This window comes from Mustelus asterias, chromosome 15 (genome assembly GCF_964213995.1).
Source record: "Mustelus asterias chromosome 15, sMusAst1.hap1.1, whole genome shotgun sequence".
Classification (NCBI taxonomy): domain Eukaryota; kingdom Metazoa; phylum Chordata; class Chondrichthyes; order Carcharhiniformes; family Triakidae; genus Mustelus; species Mustelus asterias.
The window spans coordinates 71,034,405-71,050,854 of record NC_135815.1 but is presented as its reverse complement, the minus strand read 5'-3'; the positions used below and the strand labels follow the sequence as shown (position 1 = coordinate 71,050,854).

The 16,450-nt window shown below is 41.6% G+C and overlaps 1 protein-coding gene across 8 annotated transcripts in view; it reads left to right on the top strand.

The window, feature by feature from the left end:
- Positions 1–16,450, top strand: part of senp6a (SUMO specific peptidase 6a) — a 148,722-nt gene that overhangs the window by 93,467 nt on the left and 38,805 nt on the right. For all 8 annotated transcript variants that reach the window (XM_078230074.1, XM_078230071.1, XM_078230072.1 and 5 more), the window contains 3 exons: positions 863–1,033; positions 3,734–3,767; positions 5,365–5,544. In XM_078230074.1, coding sequence (XP_078086200.1) covers positions 863–1,033; positions 3,734–3,767; positions 5,365–5,544 — 385 coding nt within the window. The remainder of the gene's footprint in view (positions 1–862; positions 1,034–3,733; positions 3,768–5,364; positions 5,545–16,450) is intronic.

The following is a 16,450-nucleotide window of genomic DNA, read 5'->3' as shown; positions in this document are numbered from 1 at the left end:
CTCTTCACATAAACGATAGTGGAAATCTGGAATTCTCTTCTTTGGAAGGCTGAAGATACTGGGACAATTTGAACTTTTAAGACCAAAATTGCTTGGGTTTTTGTGGGTCAGGGTATACAGGTATACAGCGTTCGGGCAGGTAAACATAGTTAAGGCACAATGGTGGAGCATGCTTAGCAGTGCTAAGGACATTTACGTTTCCAAATCAATACTTTGAACACTATTTCCAAACATTTGGGATGATCGGGATGTATACCAGCAGCATCTGAAATATAAGTAACACTTGTGCTGCGCTTATTTCATTCACACACATTCATCCTCAAGAAGGTGGGATATCCTCACGCAGATATGTACAATCCACTTCTGTGTGTTTTGCAGCACCCACCGAGCTCAAGAAAGAAGAAGGTTATGAAATGCCATAAATAAAATGCAAGACTTTGATTGAAATTAGTAATCGATCCCTTTAAAGGATGAATTTTAAAATTTTGTTGAAATCAAATTAAACCTGATAATATGGACATTGCCAAGTTGTAGTTCTAGTTTTCCCCACACAACAGTTAATGCAAGAAGCATTTTATCTTCACTGCAGTGATAGTGGCATGAAGTTCAGTTCCTCTACCATGTACAGGTGGCTGATTGAAGCTGGTGAACAAGGTATCAAGACACTCTAATGATGCATATCAAATCTTTAACCATCAAACTCTGCAGGAAGCCACAAGGCTTCATTTTCACTTCAAAGTACCCTATTTGTTCCTAACTTGTTTTCTTGACGAAACCATATTTGCTTCAAGTCTAAAGTTTTCTGAACACAAATATTCTGTTTTTTTTATCCATTTAAAAGCTCTCTCTCTCCACTTTACAGTTTGGAAATTCTTATCATGAAGCAGCGGGCAAAAAAAGAAAACTTGAAGTTGCTCAGTCACATGCAGATGCTCTTAGTTCTCAAGTGGAAAATAGCTGTGAAAGTATTATTCTCAAGTGCCGAAGTATACGAATAGGAAGCTTTCGTGCAACAGTATTGGAACCCGTTATTGTAAGTGCAGTCTTGGAAGTTTCCATTTTGATTAACCTTTTTTTGTTGCCAATAACAATGTAGCTTCTTTGTAGGGAGAGAGGTAATGAGTTAGAACCACTGCTCCTTCTGGTGACAAGCAAATGCTTTCCCAGGTTGCAGAGGGCTGCCACTGTATTATATTAAAATATATTTAGAATCCTTGCAGTGTGAATGCCATCCATTCAATTTCGCATGAGGCCAAAGGCCAGTGTTGTGTACAGGTCAAGTAATTGGTTTGGAGCAAAGGTAGAACTGTGCTACGAACTAGAAGAGGCAAGGTGTGAGGGAGAGGGTAGAGGGAGGCTAGGAAGGGTACTGAGTACTCAGTTTGTGAATTACGTACTTTTGGAGTGCAGGCACAGTTCTATAGCGAATGTAGCATGCAATTGTGCATGCAATATCCAACAAACAGCAATATGATGATGACCAGACATCATGTTGGTTGAATGATTAATGCTGACCAAAGTGCTGGGAAAAACTCCACGGCCACGTCAAAATGCTGCCATAGCAATAACATCTGTCATTGGGATGAAATTTCTGGGAATACCAATCTTTGGAGATCAATCCACAGAACCTTGTGATTTACTCAGTCAAGTGCTTTGTTCAGGTCGATGAATGCAATGAAGAGTTCCTGATCTCAATATTTTCATGGATTTCTCTGACAAAATTGGCTATGTCGGAGGTTCCTCTGGAAAATCTGAAGTCACACTATCTCAGCTAATTTTCATTGGAAGTATGTGATTCAGGAGAATGCATGTCAGGAGATTCCTCCCCCACCCCCCCCCCCCCCCCCCCCTCCATGGACAGGAGGGAAATGCCTCAATAGTTTCCACAGCTTGATTTATCTCCCTTCTTGAAGATAGTTATGACTGTCACTTTCATGAAGTTCCTGGAATTCTTTTTCCTCCTAAAATTCATCAGATGAGTGCATGAAGTTTTGATGTGTGCAGAAAACCTCAGCTGGAATATCCTTGGGTACCACATGTTTCGTTGTTCTTCACATGTGATTGCTTGTTGCAGCTGTTGATGGTGGCTCACCCATGGATTCTACAACAGGTAATGGAGGATAGCCTGAGAGTATCAGGTGTCATTGTGGATTCAAAATGTTCTTTTCTGTGTTGATGAATGGCATTGGCATCCTTAAAAACAGAAACTCCATCCTGTGACTGAAGGGGATTTTATCCATTTGACCGTGGTCTATAGATGGACCAGGTGGTTCCAAAAAGGCTTGGCATGTCATAATGGTCTGTATATTGTTCAATCTCTCAGGCTTTCTTTTCCCACCACCTGTCCTTTCTCTTTCCCACAACCTGTCCTTTCCCTTTCTGATTTGTCTTTTGCGTCAATTCTGTGAAATTAGAGGGATGTGAGAAGCTTAGAGGTGACAAGACTTTGCATCAAAATCCAAACATTGAAACTATGACGTGAAGAGAAATCATGATGGGACCATGGAGAAAATATTCCGAATCCTTAGCAATTGGGCCTTTTGGAGACTCCAACTAGTGGGTCTAGGCAGCTGCACACAAGTCCAAGGGCCCAGCATTAACTGTTTGTTTAATAATAGGAAACCTCATTGAGCTGTTTGCTGAAAATATGACCATGGGTAAATTTCTAATTTTGAATGGTGACACCTAAAGAAGTATGTGGCTTTTTATTTTAATTTAGATTGAGGTTTCATTTGAAGAAAATAAATGAGCTTTTGTGATGATATTGTGCTATTTTATTTTGTTTAAGGGCGGACTGCTTTAAGAGGCAGTGTTTTGCTACAAATAGTCAGTTTGTCTTGCAGGAATGCAGCAGATACTGAGAAAGCAGGATAATTAATCACTTTAGCCATCTAAGTGTTTATTTTGCAAGAGGCTTGATGGAGTGTTTTTTGATTAAAGTAATAGAAGGTAAGTTAGGTATACCGGGACAGAGTCATGTGATATTAGGTTAGTGAAAGGACCTAGGCCTGTAGCAGAGAATCAGTGTCATTTTCATTTTTAAACAAAGAGCAGTTGCTGCCTGGAGCTGGCAGAATAAAGAGGCTCTCCCGTGCTCTCCATAAGTTTTCTGAAAGCTTCAGGGTTGTTAACCCAAGACAAAGCACATATGCCTGGATTTGCTAACTAGTTTTCAAGTGGAGTTGTGACTGGGAACTGCGTGAAGTCCGAGATCTTCTGCAAGCTGCTGAAACTCATTCTATCTCTCGGAAAGCTCCAAGATTATTAGCAAATGTAGAAGCAAGTATGCCCATGTTTTGCTAACAATATTTAAAGTGCGTTTTAGGAGAAATAATGCTTAATTGGAACTGATATAGTGATAAGTTAGAATGTGGAATTGTTTCCTTTCATTTTGAGTATTGTTCAACTGTTAAAGGTTCAGCTAATTCTTTTGTTATAGTTAAACTGTGTTGTTAAATAAAGTTTGTTTTGATAAACGCTCCCTAGTTTGTCAGTATAATCATGCCGGAAGTTAAGCATTCTATCCTCACATTTATGCCAAAATAGGAAAATTGTTGGGTCTAGTCTGGCTTCATTTATTGTTGGGGTTCTGATCTGGCACACTAACACTTTATTCAATTGCTGTTATTTCGAGAAGACCTTTGTTGTAATTTTGTTAAATTTTTACTGATGCTGTTTAACAGTTGCTGATGTTGGATTTGCAAAGACTAAAAGCAGATTTTTCTTCTTTCAGTTCAGTCTAGACTTCATCAAGGTCAGTATGGGAGGTAAGTCTGTTCAATTAATTCCTAAAATTGCAAATCAGTGGACTGTAAAGTTGGGGTCCAAACATTCAGCCTCCATATCAATTTGGGAACAAAAATAGAGTTAGAATGGGCAAAAAGGTTGTTTAAAACCATTTCCTTAAAATCCAATTTGGAAAACTTTTAAGTTTAAACCTTCGTGTTGGAGTCGATGTTTCTTGATACTGACAAAGAATTCAGAGGAAAGAGGCTTTCCAGATTTGTAAACCACGTTACAAATGCAAAATCTGGCATTTAATAAATCATCTTGTCTTCATGCGAGGCAAAAATTTGAAAGTATACTCTAATGTTTGGTGGTAAAGGGAAAAAAAATCATGCCTGAGGTAAATTGTGCCAAAGTTTGTCCTAATGGATCAAAATATACATCTGCTTTTGTACTGACTTCCAAATCTGCTCAACCTCCATTTTCCAGGAGCCACTTCATGATTTTTCTTTTCCTTCCACTCTGTAAACTTCTCTCTCTGAAATGGTAACTTGCTTCTTTTTCTCTTGTTAACAATTTATTGGGTTACTGCAAAGAAAAATTGCTGACATTGGAACAGTTTTATAGTTAACCTAATTGTAAATTAATTTTGTGTTTGTAGTCTTTTTGCAAAACCTTTTAGAATACTACGTTGCGGACTTGAGTTGAATGCACTCAAAAAAATTACCTTCCAGCTTTACAACATTTGTTTAAGTCCCTTGATTAAGCATTAGTTAGGTTGTCATCTGCATGGAAGATTCCCTGTAGACCCTTTTATATTGTAAGTTGATATGAGGAGCGAGATTCAGGAGTCCTTATCTGCTATAGGCTCATTACTTTACTTTAACAAGAACAGTGGATGACTTCCAACCGTACTCAACTTTTAACCAAACTGTTCATAACTTGCCATTCAGAAATGTCACGCTGGAGGTCAATCAGATGAAGAGCGATATTAGACTACTTAATATAGCAGTGACTTGGGATGTAGTTTAAATGTCTTCCTTGTTGCATTAATTCCCTCTGCTTGCTGGCAATTTTTAAATTAAAACCTGAGGAATGGTCTCAGAATTCTGTCCCTTTTATTTAGTCGTGCTTTACAAGGATCTATGCTGGTATGATAACTCTAAGCCAGCAAGACTTAAATGGGACAGTGATCTTTCGTTTACTCCATTACTCTGCATTTTCCTTTGTGAGGAATTGCAACTCTATTCGAAGAATATGACATGATTCCGAATCATCATCTTTGTTTTCGTGATTCCTGACTCTTGTTAATTGGGGAATTAGTTTGGAGAAGTTGCTGTAAGAGAATGCCAGATGCCATTCAAAATGATTAAACTGTCAGAGCAGCAGAGTTCATTATATTAATTGTGCTCTTACTCTAATGGACATAGTAAGCACTAGCAAATTACTACTTTTAAATTTAATTCAATGGGACTGGACTGGTAGTATAATTGGAATTCTTGAACATTTTTTTTGTGACATAAATAAATTGTAACTGAGGTTTTTCTAATTCATTAGCGAAACCAAATCAGTCATACTAAAAATCCACATGTCCAAAAATGTGACTAGAAGAATCATCTTTCTGTCCTTCCTTTGCAGTGCCGAATGAGTCATCCCAGGAGATAGTTTTAAAAGCCACAGAATTCACTATGTGTGAATGGTGCAGTGCACGCGTATTACCAGTACTTTTTCTGCAAATGACAGCTGCTGCTTGCCACAATATCCAGTCATCTCTCAAAATGAACAAAGAGAAGAACTGGTTTGATTCTCAAGGGACCAGTAAGTATAACCCACTGACTAATTATGTTAACTTGAGAGCTTTGACCTTTTATATAAATGTTACTGTACTCAAGTACTTGTATCACTTAATCCTAAATCATTCCACCATCGCCACTATGCTCGCTGACTTTTACTGGCTTCTCATCCCGAAAATGGTTAATCTTAATATTCTCATCCTTGCTTTCAAATCCGTCCATGGCCTTCCCCACTGCTCTCCTCATCTCTATAACCTCCTCGAGCCCTAAAGTTCTTCGTGATATCTGACCTCCAGTTCTGGCCTCTTGCTCATCCCAAATTATCATTCCACCATTGGTGGCTGAGCATTTGACCGCCTGGGTTTTGAATGCTGGAATAGTCGAATTAAATTACTTTGCTCTCTATCTCCACTTCCTCCTCTACGGCATGCCTTTAAATCTACCCACTATGACCGGACATTAGTTCACATGTCCTAATATCTCCTCATGATTTTGTCAAATTTTGATTGATAATATGCTGATGAATTACTTTGGAATATTTTACTCCATTAACAGTGAGATATAAAAACTGGTTGTTTTTGTTGTTGAATTAAGGCACTTTCCAGTATGTGAGGAATGATGGCCATTTTGTGGAAGTAGAACGCCCTCTTGCTAATGGTGCTCATTGTGTCTCTACTTCAATTAATTTTCTAACCTGAGACAGTTTGAGCTTTTCACACAATCACAGAAAGTTACAGCACTTGAAAATGCTGGCTCTTTTTACATAGTTTAATCTATTCATCCCATTTCCCTGCTCTTTATTCCTATTTCTCTTGTCTCCAATGTGATATCACCTTGGTGAATCTTCTTTTCCGCCTCTCTATATCCTATTTGTCCTCCCATTGTTGTTCAGCTCTGTTGGTCCACTCTTGCCAATTTAAACATCCTCAGCATGGCATTTCTTCCAACTCCTCTGGAGCCCTCCAAGAATCTATCCATGGCATTCTCCTCTTCATTTTTGGGATGCCCACTGACGACATCATTCCTAAACATGGGATTTGCTTTCACAATTACACTGCTGGCAGTGGCTCTTGTTGAGCCATAATTCCTTCAGTTGAACATTTGGAAGACCAAACCTTCAGCCTCAGCCGCAAACCCTGTACCGTTGACACCAATACCAGCCTTGCAGCTACATTCAGACTGTTTGCAACCTCAGCATTCTATTTGACCTTGAGCTGACCTCCCCATATCTTCTCCATCATAAAGGCTGCCAACCTTAACTGTTCCCACCAGTGTCCCTACCTCAGCCACTTGGCCACTGAAAGTCTGATCCCTGTGCTTGTCATCTCCAGACTCAACACTTCCAATGTTCTCCTGGCCAATCTCTCTGATTTTCCATCCCACGTAAACTGCAGATCAATAACAACTGTCCTCGGCTTCGGGCATTGTTGGCTTGCATTGCCTCTTGATATCTAAACACCTGCAATTTAAAATTCTTATCCTTGTATTTAAATCTTTTGATAGCCTTGCCCCTCCCTATCTCTCTAACCCCCTTCAATGCTACTGAACTTTCCATCCTCTGACTCTGGTTTCTTGTGTATTTTCCCCTCTCAGGTGCATCACACCCACAAGCACCCCTCTACCCCATGTCTCCATTCGCAGCTGTACTTTAATTTTTAAATTCTTCCATCTCTAACTCTTTCGGACCTTCCTCAAAGCCCACTTCTTTGACCAATCTTTTTGAGATTTCTCCTAATACCTTGTCCTGTTCCTCAATATCCATTTTTTCAATAATTATGTTAATGTATTTATCCCATATTATTTTTGGAATATATATTTTTAAAATTAAAAAAAATAAATATATATATTAGGAAAGCAAGGAGAGGGCTTGAAAAAAATATTGACAAGCAAAATAAAGGAAAATCCAAAGGCATTTTATAAATACATAACCAGCAAGATGATAGACAATATATATTAATATATATTTTTATATTTAAAAATTATACATTTTTAATGTATAAATCCCCAGGAAATTATTTGTATAAATTTAGCATTCAATCCCCCTAGCTATAAAAATAGGATCTATTTTTAAAATAGGTATCATTTGCTCTGCTATAATGTAGGATTTATGTATCCACAACTTCTTTTGCTTTTCAAATTTTATTTCCCTCTTTTCCCTCCGAAAATGTTTTACTTCACACTTGTAACAAGATAGGAACAGGAGTTTGCCATTTAGTCCATTAAGTGTGTTCTACCATTCAGTGAGATATTGTTGGTCTGTGACCTAACTCCAAAAACCTGGCAATTGCCCCATATCTGTCAAATCTAAAATTTTCCATTTCAGGCAACATTTGATTTGATTTATTGTCACATGTATTAGTATACAGTGAACAGTATTGTTTCTTGCGCGCTTATACAGACAAAGCATACCGTTCATGGAGAAGAAAAGGAGAGAGTGCAGGATGTGCTGTTACAGTCATAGCTAGGGTGTAGAGAAAGATTAACTTAATATGAGGTAGGTCCATTCAGAAGTCTGATAGCAGCAGGGAAGAAACTGTTCTTGAGTTGGTTGGTACGTGGCCTCAGACTTTTGTATCTTTTTCCTGAAGGAAGAAGATGGAAGAGAGTACATCTGGGGTGCGTGGGGTGCTTGATTATGCTGGCTGCTTCTCCAAGGCAGCAGGAAGTGTAGACAGAGTGAATGGATGGGAGGCTGGTTTGCGTGATGGACTGGGCTTCGTTCACGACCCTTTGCAGTTTGTTTGCGGTCTTGGACCGAGAAAGAGCCGTACCAACCTGTGACGCAACCAGAAAGAATGCTTTCTAAGGTGCATCTGTAAACGTTGGTTAGAGTCGTAGCATGCATGCCAAATTTCCTTAACTTCCTGAGAAAGTAGAGGGGTTGGTTGGCTTTCTTAACTATAGCGTCAGCATGGAGGGACCAGGACAGGTTGTTGTGATTTGAACACCAAGAAACTTGAAGCTCTCGACCATTTCCACTTTGTCCCTGTTGATGTAGACGGGGGCATGCCCTCCACTGTGCTTCCTGAAGTCCTCATAAGTCTCCTCTTTACCCTCTCTACTACAGTCACACTCTTCCTGTAAAGTAGTGACCAGAACTACATGGAGTATTCTAGATGTGGCCATCTAGTGTTGTATGCCGTTCAAGTATAACCTCCCTGCTCTCATATTCGATGTCGCAACTAATAAAGCAAAGTGACTTCTTAACCTCCTCATGACCTGCCCCCTTATCTTCAGAAATCTGTGGACATGCACTTCAAAATTCCTCTGTTCCTCTAGACTTCTCAGTGTTTTACAATTTACTGTGCAGTCTCTTGTCTTGTTTGCCCTCCCCACATGCATTACCTCTCACTTAGAACATAGAACATAGAACATTACAGCGCAGAACAGGCCCTTCGGCCCACGATGTTGCACCGACCAGTTAAAAAAAAAAACTGTGACCCTCCAACCTAAACCAATTTCTTTTCGTCCATGAACCTATCTACGGATCTCTTAAACGCCCCCAAACTAGGCGCATTTACTACTGATGCTGGCAGGGCATTCCAATCCCTCACCACCCTCTGGGTAAAGAACCTACCCCTGACATCGGTTCTATAACTACCCCCCCTCAATTTAAAGCCATGCCCCCTCGTGCTGGATTTCTCCATCAGAGGAAAAAGGCTATCACTATCCACCCTATCTAAACCTCTAATCATCTTATATGTTTCAATAAGATCCCCTCTTAGCCGCCGCCTTTCCAGCGAAAACAATCCCAAATCCCTCAGCCTCTCCTCATAGGATCTCCCCTCCATACCAGGCAACATCCTGGTAAACCTCCTCTGCACCCTCTCCAAAGCCTCCACATCCTTCCTGTAATGTGGGGACCAGAACTGCACACAGTACTCCAAGTGCGGCCGCACCAGAGTTGTGTACAGTTGCAACATAACGCTACGACTCCTAAATTCAATCCCCCTACCAATAAACGCCAAGACACCATATGCCTTCTTAACAACCTTATCTACTTGATTCCCAACTTTCAGGGATCTATGCACACATACACCTAGATCCCTCTGCTCCTCCACACTATTCAAAGTCCTCCCGTTTGCCCTATACTCAACACATCTGTTATTCCTACCAAAGTGAATTACCTCACACTTCTCCGCATTAAACTCCAGCCGCCACCTCTCGGCCCAACTTTGCAACCTGTCTAAGTCTTCCTGCAAACTACGACACCCTTCCTCACTGTCTACCACACCACCGACTTTGGTGTCATCAGCAAATTTGCTAATCCACCCAACTATACCCTCATCCAGATCATTAATAAATATTACAAACAGCAGTGGCCCCAAAACAGATCCCTGAGGTACACCACTTGTAACCGCACTCCATGATGAATATTTACTATCAACCACCACCCTCTGTTTCCTATCCGCTAGCCAATTCCTGATCCAATTTCCTAGATCACCCCCAATCCCATACATCTGCATTTTCTGCAGAAGCCTACCATGGTGAACCTTATCAAACGCCTTACTAAAATCCATATATACCACGTCCACTGCCTTGCCCCCATCCACCTCCTTGGTCACTTTCTCAAAAAACTCAATAAGGTTAGTAAGGCACGACCTACCTGCCACAAAACCATGCTGACTATCACCTATCAATTCATTACTCTCCAAATAACTATAAATCCTATCCCTTATAATTTTTTCCAACATCTTGCCGACAACAGAAGTGAGACTCACCGGTCTATAATTCCCGGGGAAGTCTCTGTTCCCCTTCTTAAACAATGGGACAACATTCGCTAACCTCCAATCTTCTGGTACTATACCAGAGGCCAACGACGACCTGAAGATCAGAGCCAGAGGCTCTGCAATCACTTCTCTTGCCTCCCAGAGAATCCTTGGATAAATCCCATCCGGACCAGGGGATTTATCTATTTTCAGACCCTCCAGAATATCCTGCACATCCTCCTTATCAACTGTAATACTGTCTATTCTACTCCCTTGCAACCCAGTGTCCTCCTCAGCTATATTCATGTCCCCTTGCGTGAACACCGAAGAGAAATATTGGTTCAATGCTTCACCAATCTCCTCCGGTTCCACACATAACTTCCCTCTGCCATCTATAACTGGCCCTAAACTTGCCCTAACCAACCTTCTGTTCTTGACATACCTATAGAACGCCTTAGGATTCACTTTAACCCTATCCGCCAAAGTCTTCTCATATCCCCTTTTAGCCCTTCTAAGCTCGCTCTTCAACTCCCTCTTAGCCAATCTAAAGCTTTCTAGTGCACTACCCGAGTGCTCACGTCTCATCCGAACATAAGCCTCCTTTTTCTTTTTAACCAACAAAGAAACTTTTTTGGTGCACCACGGTTCCCTAGCCCTACCAATTCCTCCTTGCCTGACAGGGACATACCTATCACAGACTCGCAGTAGCTGCTCCTTGAAAAAACTCCACATGTCGGACGTTCCCAGTCCCTGTAATCTCCTAGTCCAACCTATGTTTCCTAATTCTCTCCTAATAGCCTCATAATTACCCTTCCCCCAGCTAAAACCACTGGCCCGAGGTTCATGCCTATCCCTTTCCATCACTAAGGTGAACGTAACCGAATTGTGGTCACTATCACCAAAATGCACACCAACTTCCAAGTCTAGCACCTGGTCTGGCTCATTTCCCAGCACCAGATCCAATATAGCCTCACCTCTAGTTGGCCTGTCTACATACTGAGTCAAAAAACCTTCCTGCACGCTTTGAACAAAAACTGACCCCTCTAACGAGCTAGAGCTATAACAATTCCAGTCAATATTAGTCAAGTTAAAATCCCCCATAACAATTGCCCTATTACTTTCACTCCTAAGCAGGATTGACTCCGCAATCCTTTCCTCAACCTCTCTAGAACTTTTAGGAGGTCTATAAAAGACTCCCAACAGGGTGACCTCTCCTCTCCTATTTCTAATCTCCGCCCATACTACCTCAACAGATAAGTCCTCATCAAACCTCCTCTCTGACACTGTGATACAATCTCTGACCAATAATGCTACCCCTCCCCCTCTTCTACCTCCTTCCCTACTTCGACTAAAACATTTGAACCCCGGGACCTGCAGCATCCATTCCTGCCCCTGCTCTATCCATGTCTCTGAAATAGCCACAACATCGAAGTCCCAGGTACTGATCCACGCTGCAAGTTCACCCACTTTATTGCGAATACTCCTGGCATTGAAGTATACACATTTCAAACCCTGCTCCACCCCACCTCTGCAATGCCGTGCATTGCAGTCCCCATCCATGCATCCCTCACTTTCAGCCCCACTACTCAGGATCCCTCCCCCCCCCCCGAATCAGTTTAAACCTCCCTGCATGGCCTTAGCAAATTTACCCCCCAGGATATTGGTCCCCTTCTGATTAAGGTGTAGACCATCCTTCTCATAGAGGTCACACCTTCCCCAGTACGAGCCCCAATTGCTTAAGTACCTGAACCCCTCCCTCCTGCACCATCCCCTCAGCCATGAATTCAAACCTTCCCTCTCCCTATTCCTCTCTAAACTATCCCGTGGTACAGGCAAGAGTCCAGAGATAACCACTCTGTCAGTCTTGGCCTTTAGTTTCCACCCCAACTCCATAAATCCCTGCCTAATATCCCCTTCCCCTATCCTCCCTATGTCGTGTGTCCCCACATGTACAATAACTTGTGGTTTATCTCCCTCCCCCCTAAGAGTCCTGAATACCCTGTCAGACACATCCCGGACCCCAGCCCCTGGTAGGCAACACACCAACCCTGAGTCCCTACCTTTAGTTCCGACCCTCCTATCTGTCCCCTTAATTGTGGAGTCCCCAATCACAAGGCCCAGTCTTTTACAGCCCCTAACCACCTGAGCTTTCTCACTCGGCTCACCCCCAGAGATCTGCTCTCTATGCTCAGTTGATTCCTCCTCAACTGTAGCCTCCAGCACCGAAAACCTATTATGGAGGGGAACCGCCCCAGGGGATTGTCTTCCCGATTGCTTCTTACCCCTCCTCCTGGCATTGACCCAAGCCATTGACTTCTCCAGATTGAATTCAATTTGCTACTTTTCTGCCCATCTAATCAGTCCATTGTAGTCTACAGCTTTCTTCCTCACAATCAACTACACTGCCAATTCTTCTATCACCTGGAAACTTTTCAATTATTTCTCCTATATTTATGTCTAAATCATTAATTTATACCAAGAAACAATGGGCATAGTACTGAGCCCTGCAGGACTCCACAGGCTTGTAATTATTTGGCTTATCCCTTCCTTTTTTAAAACAATGGTACAAAGTTTAACATTCTCTGGCATCACACCTGCCACAGCTGGAGACAATACACATCTCTTTAACCTGTGCTTAACCCTCTCTCCACTCACATTGTCTGTACCTTTAAGACTTGATTACCTGTAAAGACTCACATTCCAACCATTATTTTATAAATTGAGTTGTGTCTTTATATGCCCTGTTTGTGAACAGAACTCCCACTTACCTGACGAAGGAGCAGCGCTCCAAAAGCTAGTGGCTTGTGCTACCAAATAAACCTGTTGGACTTTAACCTGGTGTTGTGAGACTTCTTACTGTGACCACACCTGCCACCAGAGAGGATTGGAAAATTGTGGTCAGAACCTCCCTTGCATCCCTTAGCAACATTTCATCAGGGCCTGGTGATTCATTCCTTTGCAAAGATGTTAAACCCCAAAATATTTCTTGTCTGGTTGTTTATACCATCCAGTATTTCACATTCTTCCTCCTTAACTAATGTCTGCATCCACCTGTTTGATAAAGACAGATACAAAATATTCACTAAGCCCACTTCTTCCACCTCCACACAAGTTACTGTTTTTACCTTAAACAAGGACATTATATCTCTTGCTGGTTATGTATTTATAAAATGCCTTTGGATTTTCCTTTATTTTGCTTGTCAATATTTTTTTCAAGCCCTCTCCTTGCTTTCCTAATTTTTATTTTTCACTGCTATCCTGTACTGTCTACACTCCTTGTATCTACAATAATGAGCTCTTTGTATCTGACATAAACTTCCCTTTTTTGTTCTTCTCCTCTCTATGCTTTTTGATATCTGGTGGGGGCTGGCATCTAAATTTGGGTAACACCCTTTTTCTTTCTGGGATTTTATTTGTTCTGAAGCCTCTCTTTCCTCCTTGAATGCCTCCCATTGCTGTGACAATAATTTGCCTTCATGTAGCTGTTTCCAGTCCACTTTTCCCAAATCACATCTCGGTGTAATAAAACTGGCCTTTCCCCAATTAAACACTTTTATTCTTGGTCTATCTTTGCCCTTTTTCCATAACTGCACTAACTAAATTATGGTCACTGTTCCCAAAATATTCATCCACCCCTACCTGCTTGGCAATGTGAATTAACAGATGAACTGTGGTCAGGCACACCACACTACAGAGCAAATGACAAGTGCAACCATGACAGAGTCTATTGATTTCTCAAAAACCTACCCAGAAGTTGGTAAGCACCAAATCAGACAATTTCATTGAGATTCTGTGTCACAAGGTATTTCCAGCTTCACCTTTGAAGATCTCTCCTTGGAATTTGCTTCCACTCGGACAGCTTTAACAATGGCCCACCGCACAGAGTTTCAATCTCGCCTTCTGAGATTCATTCTCCCTGGATTCCTGAGTCTATATTTTAGCCTCCACTTACTGGTGTAATTTCAGCTCTGCGCTGGACAGCTAGCTTCACTGAGCTGGCACTGGCCTTGTGCTTCACCAATTTCCTGTCTCCCGGCTCTCTCCAGCGGTATGTGACTCCAAGGGCTTTCTCTGAGCCCTCTTCAATTACCAGGACTTCCCAGAGACCACTTTGATTAACAGGACTTCCCAGAGACCTCTCTGATTATCAGGGCTTCGATTAACAGGACTTCTTTCCCAGCCCCCTGACTCTCCCGAAATTGACCGCCTCCAGAAACATTGTTCACTGACCCTTGAACTGTTATGGTGACCTATCAAAACGCTCTGAGGGTCCCACCCTTGTTACTAGGCAGGATCAATGTAACAAGCATTGGAACGTCCTGCACCTTAAATGTTACAATCTCCACAGATATCTACATGTGCACACACAGTTAAGTTGCTGAGTGACACCTGAAATATTTTATCCATGTAGCTGTCAGCCTCTCGGTTGTATTGCTGTTCAAAGCCCAAAACTCTCAGCTATAGTTCCTTTAGCTAGCTGATGGCATTTAAATTCATTCATGGGATATGAGCATCACTGGCAAGGCTAGCATTTGTTTTCTGTCTCTAATTGTACTTGAGAAGATAATGATCATGAGCTACCTTCTTGAACCACTGCAGTCCACATATAGTTAGGAAATTACCCAGTAACAGTGAAGGAACAAACTATAGTTCCAAGTCAGGATGGTGTGCGACATGGATGGAGGCTTGTAGGTAGAATACAATCATAGAACCCCTACAATGCAGGAGCCTGCACCAACAACAATTCCACCCAGGCCCTATCCCCATAACCCCACATATTTATCTTTGCCAGTCCCCCTGACACTAAGGAGCAATTTAGTATGGCCAATCAACCTAACCTGCACATCTTTCGGACTGTGGGAGGAAATCGGAGCAGCCAGAGGAAACCCACGCATACACAGTGAGAACATGCAAACTCCATACAGACAAGCACCTGAGGCTGGAATTGAGCCTAGGCGCCTGGCGCTGTGAGGCAGCAGTGCTAACCACTGGTAATGGGGTGGTGGTGGTGTACCCATTGTTTCTTCCAGGACGTAGGGATTGCAGGTGCTGAAGTTCCTACATGGTACAGATAAGCACTTGATGGGTCTAAAGTGATTTGCCATGCCTCCATTGATTGGATGAGCAGCTGAAATTACCAGACCTAACATTAAATCTCAATGACCAGATCAAGTTTAATTTATGCTTAGGTTAGGTTAAGCATTTAATTAACTTGCTCCTACTGTCCCCTTTTGTGATGTGATACCTTCCTCTGCATTAACAGTGATGTCACTTTCCCAAATTCCCTCTAATTGGATGGTTTATCTCCCTTTACCCAGCAGTTCCACTTACTATCTTGAAGGTGTCAATGAAATCACCTTTAACATTGTAAATTCAAATGACTGCAACCGTAGTTTTCATAATCTCGCTACATAGTTCAATCCTTGGAGTCCAGGTATCATTCTAGCAAATCTGTGCTGCACTAATAACTCCTTTCCACGACATTGTGCTCAGAACTGAGCACAGACTTTAGTTGCGGTCTAATCAGTGCTTTGCAAAGCTGTGACATGATTTTTAATCGATTGTATTCTCGTCCTTTATATCTAAAGACCAAAATGTCATTAGCTCTTTAGATTATTATATGTATCTGTTCTTGACATGTTAATGATCTGTGCATCTTTGGACATTTACTACTACATTTTCACCCTTTAGAAAATATACTGATTTATTGTATAGCTCCAAAATGGATGACCTCTTACTTACCTACGTTGAAATCCATTGTTTTCCCCATTCACTTGATCTATCAACAACCCTAAAAAAAAATGCTTCCATCAACAGTTGTAATACCACTTATCATTCTGTCATCGGAAAACTTAGATATGTGGGTTTCTACCATGTCATCTTAGTCATTATTAAATACAATGAATAATTGGGGCCTCAACACACATTGTTGCATGACACCACTAGTCGCATCCTGCCATGTCGAATGCCTGCTCATTTTCCCCACTATCACCTGCTGCTCAACAATTTCCTAACCAGGTCATCAATTTACCTTTAACTCCATGAATTTCAGCTTCAACCAGCAGTCCCTTACCTGGGGCTTTATCAAATGTCTTCTGGCAGTCCATATACATACCATCCATGAACATTTTCCAAAACATTCAGCCTATTTCTTCAAGATTGACCTAACCTCTAAAAGTTGTCTTTCTCTTGAATTTCATCTCCTTCAGCTCAGTAGCCACT